Raw genomic sequence first — 26676 nt, 5'->3', positions numbered from 1 at the left:
AACGAGTCAAAGTATTTCTTTTGGGGCAATGGCATTTCAAGTGCTGACCATTGTCGCGCTACTGATAAAGAGGAGTTTTGGGAAACGCGCTAGAAAAAAAAGCCAAAAACGGTGGTAATGGTAAACCTGCCCAACCCGTAAGCCAACTGTACCCGGTTGACCTTAACACATCAGCACCGTTGACATAACCAAAAAGTGCTAACTGTGCAAACCTATACATCAATTGTAAATCAACACCACCTCGTGTGACATAATCAAAAGTGCTAACTGTGCAATATTATGAACTATGTTTAAAACTAAAAAAGTTTAAATTGATAAGAAGCATACTATCATCTAAAATACATAAGAACTTCAAAAATATAGTCACTGTCTCCGACAAACCCAAAAGCCATATGTATTGTTCTAAACTTAGAAATACTTATTAACAAAAAAATCATATGCAATGTACCAAAATAACATAGTCACTGAGTTCGAAACAAGTTGCTAACTAAATAATTAGAATTCGGTCACCCTCCTGTTTATCCTTTTATATGCATCTTTCATGTGTTCTTTTCTCGAAGCTAGATCCAACGCTTTAAATTGACGGACTTCATCCAACACAAATTCTTTGTTCGTGTTAAGGTCTGACAGTAGGATTTTGGCTAAATATTTTAACCGTAGATCATTTAAATCGTATACTTGATCTGGTGATTCTTTTCGCAACCCACAGTTCCAATTTTTCGTTGTTTCTCCCTTGAAATATTCCATGTGTCTCATCGCGAAGATACCACAATCATTCGAATTATTTCTTGTTCTCCATTTAAGTTCCAATCTATTTGGTTCACAGCTCAATATGTCTTCTGCAGCTGGGTGTTTAGTTTCTCTCAAATATTGACATAAAGCAGTTGTCTGTTTCAATACGCATTAATATTAGTGTGCTAAAATAGCAATTTTTTATAATTTAAAATAGTTACACTTACAAGCATTCGTGGTTCGCCGCCATACGATCTACTATCATAATTTCCTCCCTTGATATTGTCCAACACTTGTATTGAACTTTTTTTAAGGTTGAAACATATTACGTAATAATGTTTACTATGTAGCATTGGTATGATAAGGAGTTCCGTATCAGCGAGATCATTCTTTCCTGTGGTTTCCAATATATCTCGCAATGACTTGCTAAATTTTTTTGCGCGTGCGACCTCCTTTACATCATCCCCCACACCCACAAAATCTTTGGCAGTCTAATATCAATCACATTAGGGATAGCAGCACAGTTAGTTCATGATATTGCATAACATAGCACATAACCGTTTATTGTAAGTCAACTATATGCATAATAATATGTACTAATATATCACAGAAATTACATACCAACATTTCACATGAGCCAAATAGGCGTGGCGGGTCTACTTTATTCCTAAATTTCTCTTCTTCGTTTAGGATGTATGCCCATACATTCAACAATGAAATGTGAAGCCAAACTTGTGGATGAAATGTTTCAAATGATACCCGTAGGCACCTCCACTTTCCGTCCTTCGGTTCGAATAAGTAATCCCTACATTTAATAAACGATGAAAACACCTACTTATAATAGTAAAATTTGAGTTTGCGAGTAGACAACCAAAATTTAAAACGTACCATTTGTTAAGGTGAGCGGCAAAGATTGTTTTTGCAACGTTTTCTTCAACTTTGGTCCTTACACCTGAGATTTCCACCTTTTTTCGTGCATAAGGTGATCGCATTGCTTCAGGTATTGTTTTTAAACGAGACGGACGCGATTCATGTACCACCAACGCCATTTTTGATGCTTTATCATCCTTCTCTGGTGACAAACCTGCCAGAATTAAGTCAAATGATGGCATTTCTTCCGCTGTTGGAACTTGGAGTTTCTTTCCCTTTTTATCTGACTCCGAACTTTCCTTGTCGCATGCAACGCCTATCTCTTGTAGTAATGAACACGTAACATCGTCTTCATCATCAAACTTACATTCTTCAACTCTTGGATCTTATTTAAATGAACATTTAATAACCAAAATCATAACAATCATTATATATTAGATGTAAATATATTTTAACAATACATATAAAACTAATTTGCAGTATCAATATCATTCCGAACCAATACATATTAATAAGACTTACCGATCACAACTTTCGGATCCTCTCTCGTGTACTTTTGATTTTGATACTTAAACACTTTTTCCGGCTCCACAACTTCTCTAATGAAGCTTGAGTCCCAAGATGCAATTGCCTCCCTTATACCCGCAGATTGTGGGTAAGCTTTTTCTGCTTCAATTATTAGTTTTTGCACCTTCTCGACGAACTTATCCAGTTGATCGACTTTACTTTCAATCATTTCTTTCCATTCCTAGATAAGATTATTCATTTATTAACCAATATTAGTTACTAATAATCATATGAATAATTATAAGCATATAGTATAACATTTAACGGTACCTCTTCGGTCCTGGTCCTTGTTACTGTCTCATTTGCTTCAGTATGCGAAACCGACTGTCGATACTCCTTTGAATTTCGATATTTATCTCGAAGAAACTTACCTTCTGAAGTAAAATAGGGTGCAATTCCTTCAAGGAAATTACCAATTTCTTGTGTTGGCATGACATCTATTTCTGCTGCAGAAACGTGATCCATTAGGCTATGTACATAATATCCATCAACCTCATCAACATCATCCTCATTTTCAAAATTTTCCCAACCTGCGTCAGACAACGAATTACATATCATTTTATAAAAATCACGTCTTAACATTTTAACATATGTACATAATTACCAATTGTTTCCACCGGTGTTCTTGGTGACGCATTTATCGCCTCAACATCGTCAGACTTTTCCCTTTTTGTACGTGGCGATACTTTTCATGTACATTATGAAATCCCTTAATTAATACATTTTGTATTTATATATAAACATAATGATAAATGGAATATGTCAAACCTCTAGTAGCCATGATATCATTTTCTCGCAGCCTCTTCTTCCTCGAAATAGATTCAACTTTAACATCCATCTTGGATTCACCTTTTTTACCTACTGGTCAAATTCCAACATTAAAAGTCAAATTGCTGTAATTTGTGCTACCAATGTGCTATCAAGGTGTTATATCTGTGCTATATAAATCATTTACATGTCCTACTGGTCAAATTCCAACATTAAAAGTCAAACTGCTGTAATTCGTGCTACCAATGTGCTATGAATACATGTGTGCTATCAAGGTGTTATATCTGTGCTATATAAATCATTTACATGTCCTACTGGTCAAATTCCAACATTAAAAGTAAAATTGCTGTAATTCGTGCTACCAATGTGCTATGAATACATGTGTGCTATCAAGGTGTTATATCTGTGCTATATAAATCATTTACATGTCCTACTGGTCAACTTCCAATATTAATAGTCAAATTGCTGTAATTCGTGCTACCAATGTGCTGTCAATGTGTTATATCTGTCCTATATAGATATTTGTATAAAATTAAATGTGCTCTCAATGTGCAATATGATTTCAATGTACTTTGAAATTATTAAAAATGTTTAAATCTTGTGTAAGCATACCCGCGGTTAACAAACACATGAAACTGTCTTCATCGGTGATTAAATCAATCTCTAACTTGTCAAGTAGGTTCGAGTTGTAGTGTTTAGTTGCTGGCAAGCCCACCGTCACTTTTTTCCCTTTTTCATGAGCGTATATTAGCTGCAAATAGAATTAACATAATTAAGAAGTGAATCAATTGTATCTGCTAAACAATGTTGGATAAGGTAAATACCGCAAGAAGTACTAGTGGACCGTTGTACCACTCTGTCCCGCTCCATTTTCACTTAGTTTTATTCAAACAATCCAGGAGATATGCGCACCAATTCATCTGATTTATACTCACATTGCTCGTCAATGATGGTAACCATGCCATATTATACGTAGAAGATTTTTTCATCTCCCCCATTATAGTAATAAATACCACCAAAAAACTTTGTAAAAACATCATTCCACAATCATGTGATTCTATTATGAAATTAACAATCTTCCCAACGGTGGGCAATGTAGAAAAAAAGTTAACATGCTCCCTCCATTGACGAATAATAGCATATGAATTACTTGGTCTTTCAACATTGGTTACCTCTACATCACCCATTGGTATGCTTAGTACATCCCTGATCAATTCCGGGGTGATCTTAATTTTGTGTGTACCGACATTTAACGTGTTACTATGATAGTTATAATTATTAACCAGCCACAACCCTAGCATTGTAGGGACCGTTGTTATATCCATATACAATATCCCCCCAAACCCTATTTTCTCTACTGCTAGCCGTTGTTTTGCCGAAAGACCCTTCAGTAGTTTATCCATATGAATTGGGCTGTTTCGGATTCTAATTCTATTGGTCGATAGGGCTATGTATGGTGCCTCGACATTATCGCATGTTGAATGTTCGACTTTATTTCGCGGACGTGGGTCAACGAAGTCGTCGTCAGAGTCATAGAGTCATGATGTGGCTGAGTGGCACTCATTTTTTCTTTATTTTTATTACGACCTTGTAAAATATAACTTATTGTTAGAAGAGAAATCAACAAATAACACTAAAGTTGACCAAATAAATCCGTATGTGTTCAAAAACAAAAATGCTTACCAATCTTTGATTTATGATCTACTCCTCTTTCTTTGTATCCCTCTGAACCGTTCCCTACATTTTTTAATATAGGAATATCACATATATTACTACTTTAAAAAGGAATGTTAATTGTATAATAATACAAGCCGTTGTCACCTTTTGTAAACCTCAACATTGTTTTTGCTTTCAAACTTTTTTTAAATGGCACTTTAATTGTATCAATCTTGTATCCCTTTCCTTTATTGGAGCGTGGTGTTTTAAGACCTGCATGAATATAAGTCAAACCATAGAAAACAGTTTTATTTTTTAACATTTTAAAATATAGTGTCGATTTCAATGTGTATACCTTTAGGGGACTTTGATAAAACATTGAGCACCTCAACTTTGTCATCCTTTTTATGTTTGGTTCTCGGTGAGACTGGAAATGCAATTTAATCAACAAAAAAGGTAAATACCACAATCAAAATAACCATATAAATACAATGATAGCACACCTCTTCTAGTCGTAATAACATTCCTTTCTTGACTCCCGTTTCTCTTTTTTGTTGAGTCCAATGCAAAAGCATCAATAATATCATCCATTTTCTATGTTCAGCACCTGTTATCCGCGACACAATAAATTGAATTCAACACTACACTATTCAAACATGATTCATACACTATTTTATTCAAAATAACCCAAATACAGTAAACTAAAGGTAGCACACATTATTGAAGTCAGTACTACATTATTATTTTTTCCGGAATACCCACAGTACAGGATATATATAGCACATGTAAATCAAACAAACAGGTCTATCAATCATGATTCATATACTTTTTTTTCAAGATAACCCCAATTCAACTGAGCTTAACCCACAATATTCTGACTTCAATAAACCTAAGCATAGCACAACAATCCCTAATCAAACCACAAGAAGTATATTCATCAATCAATCCCTAATCAAACCACTACCATAACCTAACACAGTCAGCACCCTTCAACAGTCAGCACCTTTCAACAGTCAGCACCCTTCAACATTCAGCACCCTTCAACAGTCAGCACCTTTCAACAGTCAGCACCTTTCAACAGTCAGCACCCTTCAACAGTCAGCAACCCCGCCGATCACATCTCCGGCAACACCCGTCAAAACCCACCAAAAATATCTCCGCCAAGACCATATTCAGCACCCTTTCAACACCCGCCGGCCGTGAACATCTCCCTCAACAACAGCCAGCACCCTTCAACATCGCCCCCCCCAAAAAAAACCCTAAAAATTAGTAAAAAAGAGAAGACGAATATTAGGAGATAAATGCTTACCAGATTCAAGCTTTTCTCAATCTTATTGTCTTCACAAATCGCACCTCTTCTAGTCGATCAGCACACACTTCGACTCGCACCTCTTTCTCGGTCGATCAGAGCACACTGTTGAGAGTTTTTTGATTGAATAAAGTGTGTTTGATTAAACCTGATTTCTTTTTATATTTATTAGCACAGATATCGATGGAGGAATTAAGAAGATGGAGTTGTACTTCTAGTTGGATACGGTCACGTAAAAAGGGGGAACAATTGTTTACTTCGGAGATTTGGTGGGGTCCACAAATAGCACATTTACTTTATTACCCCTGGTTGCATATTAATCTCTATTAATTCAAAGGTTTTTAATTGTAATCAACACAAATCGTTGATCTAGAATATAGATGGTTCAGATATGTTCTTATGGTTCTCACAGTATGTGCTGTTTGTACAGGATCTCAACCCGCTTGTGCAATATACAAGTTTTTAATTAAAAGACTATTACTAGATAACGTTACATTAATTCAATACGTGTAATACACAAAATTCTAACCATCTAAAGTAAAAATGCAACTTGAATAAATGATGAGGTGGGTGTCATTCGTCCTCCTACATTGAGCAACTTGTCAACTTAAACATTCTTTAGCCAAATTGTCATGAGTTCACTTTTCAAGTACAGGATTCGCTAGAAAAGGCAAGAAGCCTAGATGCTATTTACGTCATCTTCCATTTCAATAATCTTTTATAAAGTGTGCAACCATAGTTAAAACGTAGCAGAAGATTTAAAGTTGATCATTTTAGAATTGAGAGATTGACCAATTCTTGTCCATACAAAAGTGAGTACTAAGCTTTGAAAAGCCGGCTGACCATTTCCTTATCAAGATTCTCAACATGATACTTGATTGACATAATCATAGGATAGACGGCAATTCTTAATAATAATTAATGGTATTTTAGTTTGCAGAAGGGCAGAAAATTATTTAATAAACGCCCATGCTTCCATGCAGACTGGCTCTATATATATATATATATGATCGACGCAAAGCAGCTCAATTCATAAATTAAAGCAACTCAATTGTGTTCCTGCTCAGCAAATTATAATAGAAGATGTCGAACAAAGTCATCATCTTGAGCTTTGTAGCTCTAACTTTTGCCTGCCTTGCCTTCGCCTACGAGCCTAAACCCCTCCAAGATTTTTGTGTAGCCGATCCTAACACCTCAGGTATATTTTCTTTTAATTTTAACAAATTTACTCATATAGTTAAATGATAATATCATGTTTAATATGCAGTGAAAGTAAATGGTTTAGTTTGCAAGGACCCGATGAAAGTTCAAGCTGATGACTTCTTCTTCAGTGGGCTACACCTCATGGGCAACACATCAAACCCTGTGGGATCAAGGGTTACCACAGTCTTTGCAACTCAGTTACCTGGGCTAAACACTTTAGGCATCTCAATGGTTCGGATTGACTACGCGCCATGGGGACAAAACCCACCTCACACTCATCCAAGAGCCACCGAGATTCTTACGGTTCTTGAAGGAACCCTAGAAGTTGGGTTTGTTACATCCAACCCCGACAACCGTTTTATCACCAAGGTGCTGAAAAGGGGTGATGTTTTCGTGTTCCCCGTTGGACTTGTGCATTTCCAGCGTAACCTCGGGAATGGGTATGCGGTGGCTATTGCCGCATTGAGCAGTCAAAACCCTGGCGCCATAACGATAGCCAATGCTGTTTTTGGTGCTAATCCTCCAATTCCAGGGGATATTTTAGCCAAGGCATTCCAAGTGGATAAAAGCGTGGTGGATCAACTACAATCAAAGTTCTAGAGTAACAAAGATTCTGATGAGTGATCGTGTGTTTGTTTGATTTCTTGTTAAGTTCTAATTCTTTTGTTTGGCAATGAAAAGTTTTTTTATTGGATTAAAATAACCGGTGGAGGTATTCACACATTCCCTAAAGTATGTACACATCCTCAAACTATATCAGTGACGGAACTAGAAAAAAAATTCAGGAGTATCCCAATTTTTTAACCGTCATTCATGCAATATAAATGAAAAAAAAACACGATACTAAACCAACGTTTCCTTCAATATCCGATTAACTAAACGAAAAGAATGATTTTTTTTTCTAGCTTCCCCCGTTAGATGAGAAGGCCACATATTTAATTCAGTTTTGCAAATCTATCGTCTTCTCTAGTGGCGAAAAAAGAACTATTAAATTGGGGGGGGGGGGGGGCATAAATAGAACTGTTTGACCTTCTCTCGTATGTTATTCGGTTATTTTACGTAGTGTCGGGCCACCGACAATTTCATCTTTAGATAATTCAATTTCATATCAACTTCTTTTATTAGTATTTCCGTTGAAGGATTTGATGAAGTCTCTACACTTAATAGGGTTCTATTACACAACAGAAAATTTGACAAAACATTTATATAAAATTATCTAAATACATAATCAGATATCTTACATATATAAATTAGGATAAATTACTTTTTGAGTCCTTGTGTTTTATAGGTTTTAACTAGTTGAGTCCAAGCAAAAAGTTTAACGACCTGAGTCCCCATAAGCATTTTCTTTAACCATTTGAGTCCAAATTTCAAACCAGTTATAATTTTGTTGTTAAATTTTGTTAAATGACCAAATTCCCCATATAAAACATATAAAACACAGAGACTTAAAAAGAAAAAGAATATATTATTATTATTATTATTTAAAAATCATATCATCATCTTCACCAAATAGATCAACAAACCTAGACATTTTTCAACCATATTCAACACAAATTCCAATTTCCATAACAACCTCACTATCATCTTGTACAGAATTCAAAGAAATATCAAAATTAACATCAAAACCCTTACCCAATGCTTGTACAGAATTCAAAGAAGTATGTAAGGCTGTTGTATTTTCCTCCATCTCCTCGAATTCCAATATCAAGAACAAGATTCAAGATTTAATATCAGAATCATTCAAGACTGTTTGTTTTGTAAACTAATACAAATGTTTAACTGTGTATAATCGCCTTTCTTGCCCTTTAAAATTATGAGCTTAACATAGTCAAACCACATAATCATATAAATTGTCAAACAGTAGCATATATAGAAAATGGATAGATATATCAAGCCCTAATTTACACAAATAGCATTAGAACAGTAACAATTTGAGGATTTATTATGAACGAATCACAGTAATCTTGTAGCTAAATATGTGATTCATATGTAAATCAAATTAGAACTTGAAATTACAGAGCAATTTAAGCTAGTAACAAATCAGTGCAATATCAAGATTGATTTGTTAGCAAAACAATATAAGCTGTTTTCGTTTAACAACTGATCATCAGACATTCGATTTAACTTCTGGCGGAGCTGGAGGTTGAAATTACTGAGGGACGAATTGATACGTAACGACAATTATAGAGAGAATCAAAGCTTTAATCGTCAATAGAATCAGTTAATTCGATGAAACTGGATTCAGATCTAGATCTGGATTTAGAGAGAGAGAGAAACGGACCGCGGTTGAAGGCGAAGAGTAGGAGTTTGAAGTTACCGAGCCATACGAGGTAGAAGATGCTGGGACCGGCGAGGTGGACGGTGGTGAGTGGCAGTGGGAGGAGGAAGAAGACGTTGATGATGGAGGTGGTTTAGAGAGAGAAAAAGAAACATGAGAGAGAAAGTTGCAGAAACTTTTGAGAGAGATGAAGATAAGGAGAGAAATGTATCTAAATAAATTAGTTTTTTTTATTTTTTAATTATAGGGGTAATTTGGTCATTTAACAAAACTTAACAACAAAAATTTAACTGGGTTAGAAATTTGGACTCAAATGGTTACAGAAAATGCTTATGGGGATTCAGATCGTTAAACTTTTTGATTTTGGACTCAACTAGTTAAAACCAATAAAACACAGGGACTCAAAAAGTAATTTACCCTATAAATTATTTATAATATAAAATCAAATAAATGTTACCAACATCTTATCAATTCCTAATTGTTTATCAAAATAACAATTAAAAATTAAAAAAAAAGTGAAAAGAAGTACTTACTACATAAATTTTGTGGTGAAAGATGACAAATAATGATGTGTGTGGCTAAAATTTAGAAAATAAAAGCAACAATAAACTATAAGGATTAAACTTTTATAACTTATAGTTGGGCCGACTCTTTACAAGCCCGTAAAAAAACCTTTTAGGGGCTGTTTGGCTAAGCTTATTGGAATGACTTATTTGCTTATTTGAAAAGCAAATAAGTCATAATGGAATGACTTATTTACTTATTCCTCTCACATAATAAGCCAACCCAAACACCTTTTAACTTTTCAAAAAGTAAATAAGTAATTAAGTCATTAAAATAAGCTTAGCCAAACAGCCCCTTAATAAGAGTCTTGTCTTCATAACCTGTGATACATCATCTTCTTCACAGCTCGCCGGACCTCCGATATCTGCCAGAAAACTTTAAAACCTCTTTACTTTCTTTCTTCTTTCTAAGTCTAGTGACGCTTAGCGGTATCCTAATATTTGTTCAGGGGTATCTCATACATAAAATGGGGAAAGAAAAGAAAATTTTTACCTTTCGCCAAAAAAGTTGAGGGGTATCCCAGGCAACCCCTGCCTCCCTCGTAGATCCGCCCCTGAACCATATACTCTTCTCATTGTCCTATACGCCTGAAACGGACCCACCCATACGCTTCTGATAGACCTATACGACTGCTTCTGACTCATCGAATTAATGCCAATCGTTGACTGTCAGCCAATGATTGGGATGTACCATACAAAACTTTATTTAATATCATGGATGTTTTAGTATGGGAAAGTTGTGAAATATTAATATAAGAAAATTCATAGATTTACTTATAAAATGTTGTTATAAAAAATGTGTTAATATTATAAAACGTCATGTTTTTATTTGTTTTTTATTTATTAAGAATTATTAGAAAATATCAATGTTTTTTAATAAAAAATGTGCATATGTTTTTTATTAAGTATTATTATTATTAAAAACTTCATATTTTTATGAGATGTTTTAATAGAAAATGTGTATATATTATAAAATATCAAGTTTTTATTTGTTTTTTATTTCTCAAGTATTATTAAAAAATATAACCATTTTTAATAAAAGAATGTGCATATGTTGTTTTATTAAATATTATTATAAAAAACTTCATATTTATTATAAAATGTTTTTATAAAACGAATTGTATATATTGTAAAACGTCAAATTTTTTATTTATTAAGTATTATTATGTCTTTAATTGTTTTTCACTTGTCATTTTTAACCATAACGCAACAAAGAAACGTAATTGAAAATGTAATTAAACATCAGTTTATATTAATAAACAAAACATGTCACTTTCAAAAAAAAAATGTAATGACTAAACGCTAAACCCTAAAGCTTAAACCCTAAATCGCTAACTGCTACATATTCTTAAATTCTTGCACAGGAAAACAATAGGTATAACACCCAAATACCAAGACATGCCAACTGTCTTTAAATTGTGTACTGGTGCTCTAGCTTCCAACGGGCTTTCCACATCCCAACTACCACATCAAGAGGCACAAGGTAGGAGGTGGTTGGGGCAGGGGGTGCCGGGATTTTGTTTATTAACACTGTCCAATCTGGCACGCCATATCGGGATGGTGAGTGTAATGGAATTCCCGTTGGTGGATACCTTATCAGAACACTAATGAATGCCTCTCTTGGCAGTATATGCAACGGGGCGAACATCATTGGCTGACGTCACTAGGAGCTTAGCACACTGTAGTCCACTTCGATCACACATAATCCTAGATCGACGTCCTAGTGCATGAATCTCAAATACGAACGCATATAAGCGTTTGAATCTGAAATATGAAAGCAGTGTACTTCTCCATAAGGATTACGCTACCACCAATGTCAAAACACCGACTTTCGATATCCTGTTAATAAACATACAATTATAGCGTTAGACTCGGCATTCGAAAATATATTGTAAAAAATAAAAAACAAATCCAAGCACCACCACAACCACCACCCACCACGGCACCACAATAGCCCAGCATCACCCTCAACAACCTCATCCACCTCCACAACCGACCCACCGCCATCACCACAGCCGACCCACCAACACCACCACCACCACCGTCGACCCACCACCACCACCACCACCCAGCCAAACCCCCCTCCCCACCACAGCCTACCCACCACCACCCCAGCCCCCCCCCCCACCCACCGTCAGTGGCAGAGCTAGCCCATTAATTTAGGGGTATCCTGAAAAAAATTACCGTGCAATCATACAATAATAAAAAATGATAATAAATAAAGTAAAACAAATACCGAATAGATTTGTCCTCTTCTTTTTTCATAGTTTGAAATCGTTCCATCACATCGTCATATTATACTTCATCAAAAGTTTTTTTTTCGAACGCACAATAATAAAGGAATTCAAGTAATCAACCTTTAACTTCAAAGAATTCAAGTACCTAGTTTAACAGTAACAAAGAAAACTAGAAACTATAAACTTTTTGTAAAACTATCTAAACATAATACATTTATAATTTATAATTTTAAACCCTAACAAATATACAAAGTACAATTCTACATAAACTATAACACTAAACAAGATATCAAAGGGCAAGAAAACTCATAAATCACGCCAAACCCAATCGGTTAATGTCGGTCAACAATGTCAATTTCAGTCAAACAGCAGGAACGATCAAACAGTTAGCTCAGGGACGATCCCAATAGGCTCCAGCAGGGACAATTAAATAGCAGGCTTCAACAGGGATGATTAAACAACATGCTTCAACAAGGATGATTTCCTGCAAATATCAGGCTTCAGCCGGGACGATCAAACAACAGCGCCTGGTAGGCAAGCTGCACTAAAAACATCTTGGACTGAAACTAATCCCGGACGTCAACTTTACACTTGCTCTCAAATGGTATGCTTTTTAAGCACTATTTTTTACACTTTGAAACACTAATTTGTCTTTCGTTTTAGAGCTCTAGGTGCAAATTCTTTGCATGGCATGATCCTCCCTTGTATAAATATTCAACTTTTAAAAATGTTGTATTTTAACAAGTCATGTACAAACGTTTATATAAAAACCACCGGGCAAACAACTAAGCATAAATAACAAAAGTAATAAACATTCATCAAGTTCTTATAGATGTTTAAACATAACAAAAAGAAATAAATATTTGTTCATACATGCCCAAAACATAACCAAAATAAATAAACATTAAGTTCCCACAAATGTTTAACAATAAAGTTCACCAAACGAAACATAGAATTACTACTCCAACGTCATGTCGTCATCGTTGTCATCAGAATCATCACCACCACCTGTCATAGGGATCTGCGTAGCGCACGGGCCTGCCTCCCTGCCGGTATCCGGATACACTCGTGGACGTGGCGGGAGTCGAACTGCTAACCCCGCCTGGGTACGTCTCTCGGCCTCACTAGCCATGTAACATCCGTCAAAATGGATTCCCGAAGTACGCCCCGTTTTGAAATTCGAATCCTAACATTTGAAACCACGAAAATTCTTCGCGAATTAAATAACCGTCAAAAGATCTTATATGGTTTATGACCTATTTAATTAATAAATTATTTTATGTTGTTAAAAAAAATAATAATGATAATAAAGTTGTTAATTAATTAATTCAATTGACTTAAAGGTTATGTAGATAACCTAGTCAGTATAGGAAATCAAACTTAAAGCAAGTTAAGTTAACTATTTAAGTAACTCTTTAAAGTGGAGGGGCTATTTATGTATTACTAGAAGTTATAATATACCCCAAACCCTATCTTAAAACACCAGCCGCACAAAATGTTGTTCCTTATTTCTTTTGTCTGCAACTCAAAAGCATCATACGGAAATAAAACCAAAACCAAGTCCCTCATCTTCAACCTCTTGATCTCACCCTCTCCCTCTGTTATTAAACATCCACAGCCAAACATCCTACCCCCTCCTTCCCTCTCGTGTGTCTGACAGCGGCGCCGCCGCGAGTGGCGGCGGAGGTGACATGGTTCAGGCGGCACACGGCGGCGAGAGAGACCCGAAGAGAGAGAAAAGGAGACGAGGGTGAGAGGTGACGGCAGCGGCCCATCGGCGGCGGTGATTACCGCCTGTTTTCCGTCGACGGCCGGTAACGATTTACGGCACCGTCAGACCTTCGACAAAGCTCAGTCCTGTTCAAGCTCCGGTCGACGTTGTTTCAGTCCGGTTCCAGTTCGAGTCTCTATTCGGGTTTGTGTGGTTCGAGTGTGGTTTGTTTTGGCTCGGGTCTATGACGAACAGCAGAGCCGACACGCGGCGGTAGCCGGCGTCGGAAATGGAGGTGGTTCAGTTCCTATTTCGGGTCTCAGTTCAGGTCAAGTCTTCAGTTTATTCGGTTCAGTTTTGGTTCGGATTTCGGTTTGTTTCGGTTCACACGGTTCGGTTTGGGTCAGGTTGTAGCTCGAGTTCGCGTCTTTTCGTTCACTGTTTCGGTATATCTCTTTTCCATCGAACCATTTTGTCTTTGATACTTCCCTTATGTATATGCATGATAACAGAATTAAGTTAATCGTTGTTTTCTTAGACTAAAGGGTATGGAGAGGATGGGCTTGGAGGGGATGAGCCGCCACGTAGGCGCCACGTAGGAGTGGCTTGGAGAGGATGGACCTAGGGGGGTGGGGGATGAACCCCTTTGTGTATATATATGTATATATGTATAGGTATATGTGAGAGAAGGAAGAAGGAGAGAGGATCGGCGGACCCGGCTGTGGGTCGCCGGGTGTGATGGGCCGAGCCCCAGGGGGCGGTGTGGGGGTCCGACGCCGGGCCTAGCCGGGCATCAGCCGGCCCCCATACCTTCCAGTCTTACAAACCCTTTATGGCTACTATACGACTGTGATTTTATAAAACAAAATGATGAAGATGGCCATTTCTATTTTTTTTCTATTTTAAATCATTTTGGTTTAAAAAAAAAGATTCATATAATAGTCAAAGATTTAGGAATTTAAAATATTTCTTTAAACATTTTTTTTATTGGACCCTTCACACATCTACAACTACAGACACACACAAGATTTATAAATATAAAAATCTCAAAAAAAAAAAAAGAAAAAAAAAAGAATCTCGTGAAGGTCTTTGATTATACTAGATGGATTGGATGGGGAAATGAGAAGTTCCTTATCTAATTTAAATGTTTTAAAGTGAAGTCATAAACGTTTTTCTTTTAAAAACAAATTCCTTATCTAATTTAAAAGTTATGGTTATTAAAACTAAATTTACTTTCTTAAATTAATTTAGTAAGTATAATCAAATTTCAACAAGTTATGATAAACGGTTTATTTTTGATTCGTGCCCTTTTATAACAAAAACCTCTAAAATTTTCATCATAAATAAATTTCCAATTATAATTATAATCCTTTTTAAAAGCGATAGATATTATCAATGAGATATATTGTAATACATAATTAATTAAATCGTGAACCATTAAACATTAAGATTACCATTTAACTTATATTAATAAGTTCGTTATGTGTTTTTTTAAACATATAGGATAATCACTCGTGTTCGTCCTCTTGGATTTCTCGAATCCTTACTCGTGCGTTATTTTAAGGAATCTCCAATACGCAATCAATGTGAGTATACTCGATCCCTTTTTGCTTTAAACACTTTTGGGATGCAACATGTATTCTATATTCAAACACATGACACTTGAAACTTATTTGAAACATGCTCTATCCATTTAAACATGAAACATGAAACTTGTGATACTTGGGACTATTTTATGATATGTGAACGTTTAATCCCTGTGTGTAGTTCCGCCTTAACAATAGTAGCGCTATAGGGGTAATGCACCTCCCCCATTTGTAGTCGAGGGGTATTGTTAGGAGGAGACATATTAACCTCCCGTGAAACTTTGGGTTAGGTACTTTAACGCATTGGAAACTTGGGCTATCACTTGGACTGCGTAAACTAGCATGGTTGAAACTATTTTAATATGTTCATGTTGGATATGAGTTTTTATTCTATTATGCTATGTAGACAAACTTGTATTCTCGCTCTTTGCTTTTGCATTGAAACTCTATTTTAATACATGTTGCAGGTTGATTATTGAAGTATGGATGATTGATGAAACAAGTTTAGGGTGGACTAGATACACACCTAAATTTATCTATCTTTTTTTTGTTATGTTATTTGTTGGAACAATGTTGTTATTTCCTTTTGAATTTGTATGACATTTAGTTTTGAAATGAAATTTGAATTTAATTAAATATTGTCACATAGTGTTATGACGTCTCTAGCAATCTATACACACTTCGTCTCATCTCGATGTTTCCGCCATCGGTTGGGGTGTGACAAGCCATCACCCACTCCATCAAATCCTCCATCTGTTCCATCTGCCTGTCTATCTACCAACCCTGCTGTGTCCAGCTCGACATCATATCGGTCTAACCCACCATAAGCCTCTCGAGGAGACGCTGGGTGGACTAAGGCAACTTCACTGCATGATAAACGCGTCGAGAAATATGTGGCGGCTGCCTCTGGTCAACCTCAGGCTCGATGTCTCCCTTTCCAATAGGTACGTCAGCAACATGAGGCATCTCCACCTCCCCGGCCCCCAATAGCGCCTGGTGTACTAACGGCTGGGGTACAAAAATCAGGTCGTCCAAACCAACAAACCTATACCCAATATCCGGAAAGTTCACAGCTATGTGCATCCCTGTCATCGTCCTAATACCCAAATGCTCGAAAGGTGCCGGCTGTGTCAACTCCCAGATGAATGGAAAATACCGGCCGCAATGCTGGGCAATACGCGTGATGAACGCCCCTCCATACAAATGGCTACGCGTCTGTCGTTTGCTGTATGAGGCGAAATACTCCGCCAGACAACGATGGAAGACGTACTACGTCAGCGTGAATAAACAGTAATGTAACTGTTTTGGTCAAAAATTACCTAAGCAATTTAGTGATCAAATTAGTTAAGTGAGGTAGTGTGCTAAGAGAATGTGTTCAAAAATATGTTGATTAAGTTGTTTGCAAACACAGTTTCAGGATACGGCTCAGGATACAGAGCCTTATTGATGAACAAACAATGAGCAGAAAAGTAAAGGGTGACACAGGATATACGAGGAAAGCCCTTGATCAATCTAGATCGCCGACATAAAACCTCGGGAGCTGACAATCGCAGCTGCCTTGTTCTTCAATTACTTCAAATATCAGGATACAGTGCAGGATCTGATACGGATCAACTAAGTGTTACAATGAGATTTGAGTACAAGTGTTTGCGTGTGGTGATTGCTAGTAGCTAGAGAGCAAAGTGTGCGAAAGAGTGTGTGTCACTTAATCTGATCCGATCAATCTATTTATAGTAAAAAGAAAGCAACCAACTATCCTATTATTCCGGGATCCGGCGAATATTCCACATATGAACGTTGCAGTCCACATCTTCCAGCTTCAACGTCTTTTATCTAACTGATTTGCCCGAGTCTCGAGGGGAAGAAGTCCACTTGAATGTTGGAGACTTATACCCTTTAATCTGCACGTGGTTAAATCAGTTACTACCAGGATATCGTATCCTGGATGTTACCAATATCCTGATCCGGTATCCTGATCTCAAATAAACAATCAAAAGCAGAATATTAATCAGGATATATGTTCAGAAAATGGCCCAAAACAATTGTCCCCAAAATATATCTGTTGGTATACCAATCCAACGGATATATTTTAAAGCCTATCTCGTGAATCGAGGCAATTAATATGATTGGACTCTTGAAGTGACAGTGTGCAACTTCCCACGCGCTTTCTACTCGATGGCTATCCATTTAGCCCCTATATCTTATCTCGGTGGTATTTAGAAAAAAAAAAATTATTAGAATTTTTCAACAAGGACCAATTTGTGTAATTCAAAATTTTCTTTTTCCTCTTTTGAGAGATTTTGTGAGTTATCAAACCACAGGGGAAATATCATAAAAAACTACCATAGTTTTTTATTTTTCTTATAAAAGTCACTCAACAATTTTTTTGTGTGTAAAAAACAAACATACTTTCTGTTTTATCTCACAAAAGTCCCTCAATAATTTTTTAAACATTAAAGTCCATTTACATGTTAAATTTGAACAAAATTATAACAAAAATAATTTAAACAAGTTGGAACCGCTAGAGTCCATCGGTTCTTTTTGGTTTTTTCGATTATTTGGTTCCTTTTATTCAATTGGATTTTTTTAAAATAAAAAATTGAACTAAACTAAACGGAATGTAATTACTTCATAATTGGAACACAAATCACATTCGAATTTGTTTTGGTTTTCGGTTGCAACCGAATACAACGAATTTATATAATTGGTTTATTGGACAAAATATAAAGTATGGTTTACTTTGTTTATTGGGCTACATATAAACCGAATTCATTTTATTCGATTTGAGTTTAATCGGCTTTAGTTCGATTTTCGTTTTTACCTATTTTCGGTATTGTAGCAACGACATATGAAGTTTCAAACATATCTTAGGTAGAAACATAACTTCATGTAACAAGTTTTAAAAAAGTTTTTACCGTAATTTTGTTCAAATTCAATATATGTAGAGACTTTAATGTTCAAAAAAAAAAAATTTGTTGAGCGACTTTTGTTTGATAAAACAGAAAGTATTTGTTTTTTACATGCAAAAAAATGTTAAGAAACTTTTATGAGAAAGGGCAAATACCATAAAAAACCAACATACTTAATCATTTTTATCATAGAAGTTCCTACACTTTATTTTTTAATATTAAAGTCCTTATACTTGTTAATTTTGAACAAACTTGTGAAAAGTATATTTTAAAAATGACCTGCAACCTGCTGCTCCTGTTTTTTTTTTTTTTTTTTTTTTTTTTTTTTTTTTTTATTTCTTTTGCTTAGGTAGATTTTTCTTTTCTTGCGTGGCATATCTTAACTAGTTCTATACCCGTCCGGTAGACGGGTATATATTAATGGTACAATGTTGTATTCTAAACAAAATCATTAGTTGTTTAAAATCCTACCAAAATGTGTGGGATGTTTCATCAAAGATTTTAGATGTAAAAAATCAAAACTTAAACAAAAGAATCACAAATAAGATTTTATATACAACCAATAGGCTTGGAAAGTTGTATAGCAATAAATTCAGCTGCTAAAGTGAAAATAAATAGATATTTTGAGGCCTATAGTATACACAACATACACCACAATACCAGTTTATTCAAATTCATAACAAAATACAAACCTTCTTAAACATATTATGAATCTTCACTGCTCTTGGAGGAAGGTGGAGGGTTTGAATTTTAAACCATTTTGATGCCCTTTCGCCAAGTCATCCAAAAAACAAAGAAAAAACGTTGAACCTGTTGCATCAACTTTTATATATGTGGTTTGAAAGTTTTAATTGAGTATATTTAGTATACATTCATCAAAGGCAATAAATAACCCACACACCAATTTCATAGTAAGTCTGCCAGTTAAGTATGATTTAACATAATTAATCAGCGCAAAATTACGATAGCAATAGCTGAGAAAAGAAGTGACTTACACTATATTTGGCCGGATTAAACTGTAGAAGTGTTCCCAAAGTGACCTTGTTTCTTGTACTGTTGGAGATGCTATTATATTTCTCTTTGAACCTGTATAAAATACATTCACAATTGGTCAATAAGGTGCATGTTGATATACATTATGTGAAAGAAGAGTTGTTACATTGTAGCTATAGATGCAGCCATTCAAATGCAGCTGCTGTATAGTAGCTGATCAAACTACAAACACATAAAAATAAACAAAACAAATTGTAAACTTCTTAGACAAAACAAAATTTATGATTTTAGCAAAGAATTTAAATCGTTTAGTACGCGAATCTTGCAGCAAAATAGCTAATCAAACCAAGCAAAAAAATGAAGTTATTGTACACACCAAATGACAAGAATAAGAGTTTAAAACTGGCTTTAAAATATAATTAAAAATCAACAAAAGTAAATTAGCGTCGGGATTTCGCTTACCAATCTGATTTACAAATCAACAGTGACTCGCCCTTCATAATCGCATTAGTGGATAATGAAATTGCCAAAACATAAGAAACAACAAATTAAGATTCAAATCAGAATCTAAAAAGACCATTCTAATAACGGATACGACCACCGGTCCAATTCAGCCAGTTCTCGCAGCTGACTAACTGTTCCGATATAATTAGCTTTACATGGACCTCAATCATGTCATCATCTTCCAGTTCAAGACTACTAGGAGTAGTTGTGAGGTCAACTTAATCCCTGTCAAAACAAAATACAAAATTTTCTGCCCTATTCTTCACCTTGTCAGCATACATGTTTAAAAGCCGTTCAAACTTATCATCCTACAAAAAACTCGAAGAGAATCAATTGATCCAGGATATTATCATTAGTTTGATTAACAATTATACTAACTAAAGATAGCATTTCCTTTAACACTTAACTGCATTCGCAAATTTGAATAATGGGCAAAAACATGAAACATCCAAAACACTATATAATTAGCTTATAAATATTTAGCATGAAAAACTTTACCTTCTAAATTCAAAATTGCTTCAAAGCGCCTTTGTCTTGAACGGATAAACAGAACCCTAACTGTAACTTGAAGGTTAAGTCGTTGTTGAATGACGCCATTTGTGGTGGTTGTGTTGAATCAATTAATCTTAGGGTCCGCAAACACAAACACAAACTTAAAAATCATAATGATAAGAAACCTAATATAAATCTAGATGCTTACCAAATCGCGTTGGAAGAATGCTTGAATGTTGGTTTGATATAGCAATCTAATATAAGATCTGCTGCAAAAGGAATCCTACAAAACTGTCAAGAAGACGCTCGATGTTGATTAATTAAAGCCAACAATTGGAATTTCGGGGTGTTGATTTGGTAGGGAAGAAGAAGACGTTGTGAGAAGGCTTGTCATTGGCGTTCCCTAAAATGGTGGGGAGTGGGGCTGCTGAAACCGCATGAAACTGCCCAAAAAGCAGGTCAAAAGGAATCCAGGAAACTGTAAAAAAACCTCTACTTCTAGAAGCTTTAGTGAATTATAACGGCCAGGATTTTATCTCACATTCATCTAAGGGCTGAGATTGCATGATGTTCCCATTGACTTTAATGGGAACATAAGAATATATAATTTTAAATACTTAAAAAAGCCAGGAAAGATAAACATCCACCCTAGCAAATGAAATTGCAAAGATCTGAGAAAAATAAACGACGCTATGGAAGAAGAAGATCCATGTATACGTACGTATGTAATCACAAATCAAAATCAATGATCTTGATCATTGTTTAATTAGTTTGGTATCAGTATCTCATCAATTTTAGATTGTAGGGAAACCAAACGATTGACTCTACTATGATAATTAGGTTGTTCGACTAAGGAACCAAAATTCTCCCGTATACCCTTTTTGTAAAATACTCAAATAAGATAGATTGAACAAGACGAAGAATATGCCAAATATTCGCTAAAACAAAAAACAATTAACAGTGTTTTTCTTTTTCTTTTTTGATGCTTTATAATTAGTTGCAAGAATACAAGGAAAATATTCAATTTTTAAAACAAACACATAGATTACACTAGCAATAAATGGCCTATTACAAGTCATTTCATGGGTTTATTCAAAATTAACAAGTATAAGGACTTTCATATTCAAAAAATAAGTAGAGGGACTTTTGTGAGAAAAATGGTAAAGTATATTGGTTTTTAATAATATTTCCCCTATGAGAAATATAAGAAAGTATATTGTTTTTAGGGTTAATGGATTTAAACACCCTCAACTATTGCCATTTGGCCGATGGCACTCTCAACTTTGACTTTGGCTCACACTACTCCCAACTTAACACTTGGGTTGCTGTGTCACCCCGTCGTTAAATAAACACTAACTGGGTTAGTTCTTTTTGCTGACGTGGCCAATATTTGCTGATGTGCCATGGTGACATGGCCTGTTTTTATCCAACGTGGCCATTTTTGCTGACGTGGCCATTTTGTGTCCAATGGTTGTTCAACAAGACTGAATCCGACCTAAGTGAAACCTGAACCGAACTGAACCAAGCTCCGTTCCAAAACTGAGCCACCCCTCACCACCGTTGCCGCTGTTTTCCGACGGCCGGAGCTTGTCTCCGCCGTCCGTATCCACCACCAGCTGGCTCACCGTCACAACCCAACCTCCCAAAACCAAACCAATCACCGTCGCCATCACCCCCCCCCCCCCCCCGGCTACTTCCTGAACAACAACATCACCGGTGGCGGATTTCAACATCAAATGATAAATCTCCAAACACATTTCCATATGAACAACAAAACCGATACAACTCATAATCTCAAAACATATTACTCAATGAAAACGAACAAATCGAACAAAAATTACAAAATCAAACTACTAAAACTCGTTACCTGATTGCGGAATCAAATGAAAACATACAATCGATCCAGATTCATCCTTCTCAGCACATAACAACACGCAATCCTTGTACATCTTCAACAACGATTTCACACTGTTCCCCTCGTTACCTTATTGCGGAATCTCGTTACCTGATTGCGACGGCACACCACCGTCCTGCCTTCTGTAAAACTCGTTACCTGATTGCGACAGCAACACTGTTCCCCTCATCAACATCACCTGATCATCATCATAACCCCGTTTTCCCCCAAAAATCAAAACCCAACGTCGTTTTTTTTTTCGATATCATCTCAAATAGGCTTCTAGATCCAGATTAAGCAGTGGTTGGTGGTGTGGGGCAGGTGGTCGCAGTGGGTGGTGGCCAATGGTTCTTGAACAGGGGATTATGGTGGTAGGGTGGATGGCAGCGTAGGGTTATGGTAGGGTGGAAGGCAGGACGGTGGTGTGGATGGATGGTGTTGGTGTTAAGTGTGAGAGAGAGATAGGGGAATATAAACTGATTTTAATATAGGGTTATTGGATTTTATCACCCTCAACTATCGGCCTTTGGCCGTTGCCACCCGCAACTAACACTTTGACACCCGACACCCCCAACTTGACCTTTTGTTTGTGCTGGCACCACTCAGTTAAATCTCCACTAACTGAGTTTGTTTTTTATCCGACGTGGTACAAATTTGATGAGTTGGAGCTGATTACGTGGTGATGATGTAGGCAAAGTTATATCCACATCATCAAACAATATCCATAAACACTCAATTTTCTCTTCTTAATTTTATCATCCATCTGTAACCACCTCACATGATCATCATCACTGCCGACACCTGCACCTCACAATACCCTGGGTTGCTGCAGCGATTACCACCGACGCTCTTGTGGTGGACCTCTTATTACACATCAAACGATCATCATCACTGCCGACACCTGCACCGCCGTTGAGTCTGAATCCTCCAAGATGGGGCGACCATAAGTCTCGATCGAAACCGTCAATTGTATCTATAATTGAGGGGTTGCTTTATGAATCATCGTCCTCACTCTTGTCTTGCTTGAGCTTTCTCTCAAATGGTTACAGCAAATATCCACCGTCGGTAAAGGACAGCAAGGGAGCCCTAGCACACCGCTGTCGTGGAGGGACGATTACGATGAGTCTACCAGGTGTTAAGATCATAGATCCGGCAAGGTTTGTATCTTCTCCGTCGTTCTCCGTCTACAAAACCAAATTACTGAATCTAAACTCTCCGTCGTTCTCTGTCACTTGTTGCTCAGATCTTGTTTTTTGTTATGTAAGTTAGTTTGATTGGTCATGTGGGTAGATCTGATTTTGATCAATTTCTGTGTGTGTTTGTTTTTGTGATCCTGTTGATGTGATTGAACTACTTGAACTTCATGATCTTTGTGAGTTGCAATGAGGTGATTTTTATAATTTCTACATTGCTTTAATTAGGCAAGAAGTGGTTAAATTTGAGTTTGTTGTATAGATCTTTAATCTGGTAGTTGATTTCTTGATTGAACACAAGTGTCTGTGGATATTGTTTGATGACATGGATATAATTTTGCCTACATCATCGCCACGTAATCAGCTTCAACTCATTAAATTTGTGCCACGTCGGATAAAAAACAAACCCAGTTAGTGGAGATTTAACTGAGTGGTGCCAGCACAAACAAAAGGTCAAGTTGTGGGTGTCGGGTGTCAAAGTGTTAGTTGCGGGTGGCAACGGCCAAAGGCCGATAGTTGAGGGTGATAAAATCCAATAACCCTTTAATATAATATAAGTTTTCATGAATATGCCACCTCATTATAAACACGCCACATCATCTAAAATTAGCCACGTAGGACAATAAAACTAACCCAGTTAGTGTTTATTTAACGACGGGGTGACACAGCAACCCAAGTGTTAAGTTGGGAGTGATGTGAGCCAAAGTCAAAGTTGAGAGTGCCGTCGGCCAAATGACAATAGTTGGGGGTGTTTAAATCCATTAACCCTTGTTTTTATGGTATTTTCCCTTAAAAGAGATTACTTTTTTTTTTCCAAATTTCTTGATAATTCTCGACAGATTTTGCTGTGATTTTCCAAGGACTTTTTTTTCGTGCTATCAGTCTATAATTCTTGATTACGTCTTTGACTACTATTTTTTTAACGACGGTTATTTTATTTAAACCATAAATAGAACAAGGGGCCAGCAAGTGACTGGGAGACCCAAACAACAAAACAAACGTAACGATTACATAATGAAATCTTGAATATTAAAATAGCTCCATCACTCCCACTGGACCTCGTTGAACGGAGTCCTATTTTTAATCCACAAAAAGCACTCCTCTTTTATCTCCTCCACAACTTTAGCGACACTAAAAGGCATCTTATCAAAAACCAACCATTTGATGTCACAATATTCTTTCTAAGTAACAATCGCTAAGTACTATTAATAAGGCTAGGGGGTGTTGTTTAAAGCCCCCATGGGCTTTATTACGCCATACCAGATCTATCTAGGCGCCACCTCATATGGGGGGCTTTAAAGTCCATCCCTTTAACTTGCATGCAATGGTTTAAAGTCCCCATCACTAGGGGTGTTCATCGAATCGAATATCGAATTTTCGAATTATCCGAATCGAATTATTCGAATAATTTTTATTTTCCCTTGAATTCGTATTCGATTCGAATTCGATTAAAATCTACCAAATTCAATTCGAATTCGTATTCGAATAAAAAACTCAATTCGTATTCGATTCGTATTCGAATAAAAATTCGAATTCGAATAAATTCGATTTGATTTAGATTCTTTAAAAACATATAAAAAATTATCAAAATGAAACATAAATTTTAAAACAACCATAAAGCACGATAGCATATTAAAACAGTTCCAAATAAAGTATAATAAATCTAAATTCAAAACGTGAAATCAGGAATAACTACTTCACATTACAAGTTAATATTTTTACGCTTAGAAATCTATTGATAAATTTGTTACTTAAGTTTTAGTTATGGGCCATGTAGATGGTTTGGTAATGGGTAATTTTAATGCTTGGAATAAATTTTGAAAATAATTTGTAGTATAGCCTAATAAAAGTTATATATGTATTATATATAAAAATAATAAATAAAATTGTATAATTTTTATTCGAATTTCGAATCGAATCGAATTTAAAATTGTAAATTCGTATTTGATTCGTATTCGATTTACTTGACTCGAATTGAATCGAATTCGAATTCGAATTCGAATTCTTATAATCGAAACGAATTCTTGATAATCGAATCGAATTTAAACGAATTTCGAATTTTTCGAATTCGAAACGAATTCTGAACACCCCTACCCATCATCATTACCTAATTATTGTTTTTTATATTTTGTATTTTTTAATTTATATGCCAATTTTATTTAAAACTAAATAAAAAAACATAATTTCAATAAAATAAATAAAACATTACAAAGTACTTAAAAAATAATAATAAAAAACTACAAAGTTACTTAAAAAATAACCTACTTGAAAATAGAAAACTACATATATTTGGCTCGGATTTTTGTCTTACGAGCCTCTAAAATAACACGGTCCTCATCCGGTAGGTTAGAAAAGTCTTTCTTGAGAAACTTCATATTTTTCGGGATTTGTTTCTCCATTCTAAGTTCATGCACCTTTTCCTTGATCGAGAGAAGCCAGTTGAGTCTATCATCGAACTCGTCCAACCTTGACGGGCCATTCGATGGCGTTGAAGAAGATGTGTCTCGTGCCCGTGCAGCTGCCTTACTTCAATCCCTACCCTTCAGTCTTGGCAGCTGTTACGGTTCTTCAAAATTGAAATTATCGATCTCGTCGTTTAAGTTAATAGTAGTACGAGCATCGGACTTGGATGGTTTGCTAGCTGTTGTTGATTTGGACCGTTTGGGCCTATGGGCCGTTGGTCAAACGGTGGTACAAGATGCTACTTGGGAGATTTGCGAAGAAGCTCCCACGAAGGTATCATCGTTTACGGATGACCATGATACAATCTATATTCGTTGTGGGCTGTGGTCATAATGTCCACGTCGGTTGAACCGCTTCTTTTTGTATGATTGTTGAAGAGACTATTATATGTGTTGTTGAAGTTGCTAATCTTGGTCCGCATTGCGGTCCACTTGCCCGAAAATGAGTCGGCCGAACGATATTCACCACGACCCATTGGTCCGCATTAGGAGCACGTACTTCGTTCTATCCCTTCTTACAGTGCTTTCTAAATTGTCCACCTTTTGAGGAAGTGGGTTGGGTTTGGGATACGTTTTGGGTTTGGGGTATGTTTTGTGGAAAAAATGACAGTGCGGAATAGTATCCAAAAATACCGGGAATCGGTGGCGTGGTCGGATGAGGGGAGGTTGAGGTGGTAGGTGGCATCATATAATACCCAACCTCAGCCGTTCGCGGGTCTTTTTGGTAACGTTCTTCTTGCTAGTTG

The 26676-nt window shown here is 36.1% G+C and overlaps 2 protein-coding genes and 3 long non-coding RNA genes across 7 annotated transcripts; 2 read left to right on the top strand and 3 right to left on the bottom strand.

Moving 5' to 3' along the window:
- Positions 1-488: 488 nt before the first annotated feature.
- On the bottom strand, positions 489-1067 carry LOC118490346. Its single transcript, XM_035987916.1, has 2 exons — positions 960-1067; positions 489-888 (listed from the first exon to the last, which is right to left on the bottom strand). The coding sequence occupies exons 1-2, from the start codon at positions 963-965 to the stop codon at positions 496-498; spliced, it is 399 nt and encodes a 132-aa protein (XP_035843809.1). The 5' UTR covers positions 966-1067; the 3' UTR covers positions 489-495.
- A 5781-nt stretch (positions 1068-6848) lies between these two features.
- LOC110881865 (putative germin-like protein 2-1) lies at positions 6849-7828 on the top strand. The gene is made up of 2 exons (XM_022130013.2): positions 6849-7100; positions 7170-7828. Exons 1-2 carry the CDS (start codon positions 6986-6988, stop codon positions 7703-7705), a joined length of 651 nt encoding a protein of 216 aa, XP_021985705.1. The 5' UTR covers positions 6849-6985; the 3' UTR covers positions 7706-7828.
- A 5848-nt stretch (positions 7829-13676) lies between these two features.
- Positions 13677-16119, top strand: LOC110885169. Its single transcript, XR_002561913.2, has 3 exons — positions 13677-14343; positions 15401-15483; positions 15951-16119. It is a non-coding gene; the product is annotated as an uncharacterized LOC110885169 (long non-coding RNA).
- A 2781-nt stretch (positions 16120-18900) lies between these two features.
- On the bottom strand, positions 18901-21139 carry LOC110885170. 3 transcript variants are annotated; one of them, XR_002561915.2, is made up of 4 exons: positions 20590-21139; positions 19552-20514; positions 19388-19478; positions 18901-19202 (listed from the first exon to the last, which is right to left on the bottom strand). It is a non-coding gene; the product is annotated as an uncharacterized LOC110885170 (long non-coding RNA). The 3 variants fall into 3 exon arrangements; XR_004889330.1 differs by having other exon boundaries at positions 18901-19478; positions 19552-19607; positions 19848-20514; positions 20590-21130; XR_002561914.2 differs by having other exon boundaries at positions 18901-19478; positions 20590-21135.
- A 982-nt stretch (positions 21140-22121) lies between these two features.
- LOC118490345 lies at positions 22122-23747 on the bottom strand. The gene is made up of 2 exons (XR_004889329.1): positions 22435-23747; positions 22122-22386 (listed from the first exon to the last, which is right to left on the bottom strand). It is a non-coding gene; the product is annotated as an uncharacterized LOC118490345 (long non-coding RNA).
- Positions 23748-26676: the final 2929 nt, after the last annotated feature.

The sequence above is a fragment of the Helianthus annuus genome, chromosome 3 (assembly GCF_002127325.2).
Source record: "Helianthus annuus cultivar XRQ/B chromosome 3, HanXRQr2.0-SUNRISE, whole genome shotgun sequence".
Classification (NCBI taxonomy): domain Eukaryota; kingdom Viridiplantae; phylum Streptophyta; class Magnoliopsida; order Asterales; family Asteraceae; genus Helianthus; species Helianthus annuus.
The sequence above is the reverse complement of the archived record's forward strand: the minus strand, read 5'-3'. Positions and strand labels throughout refer to the sequence as shown.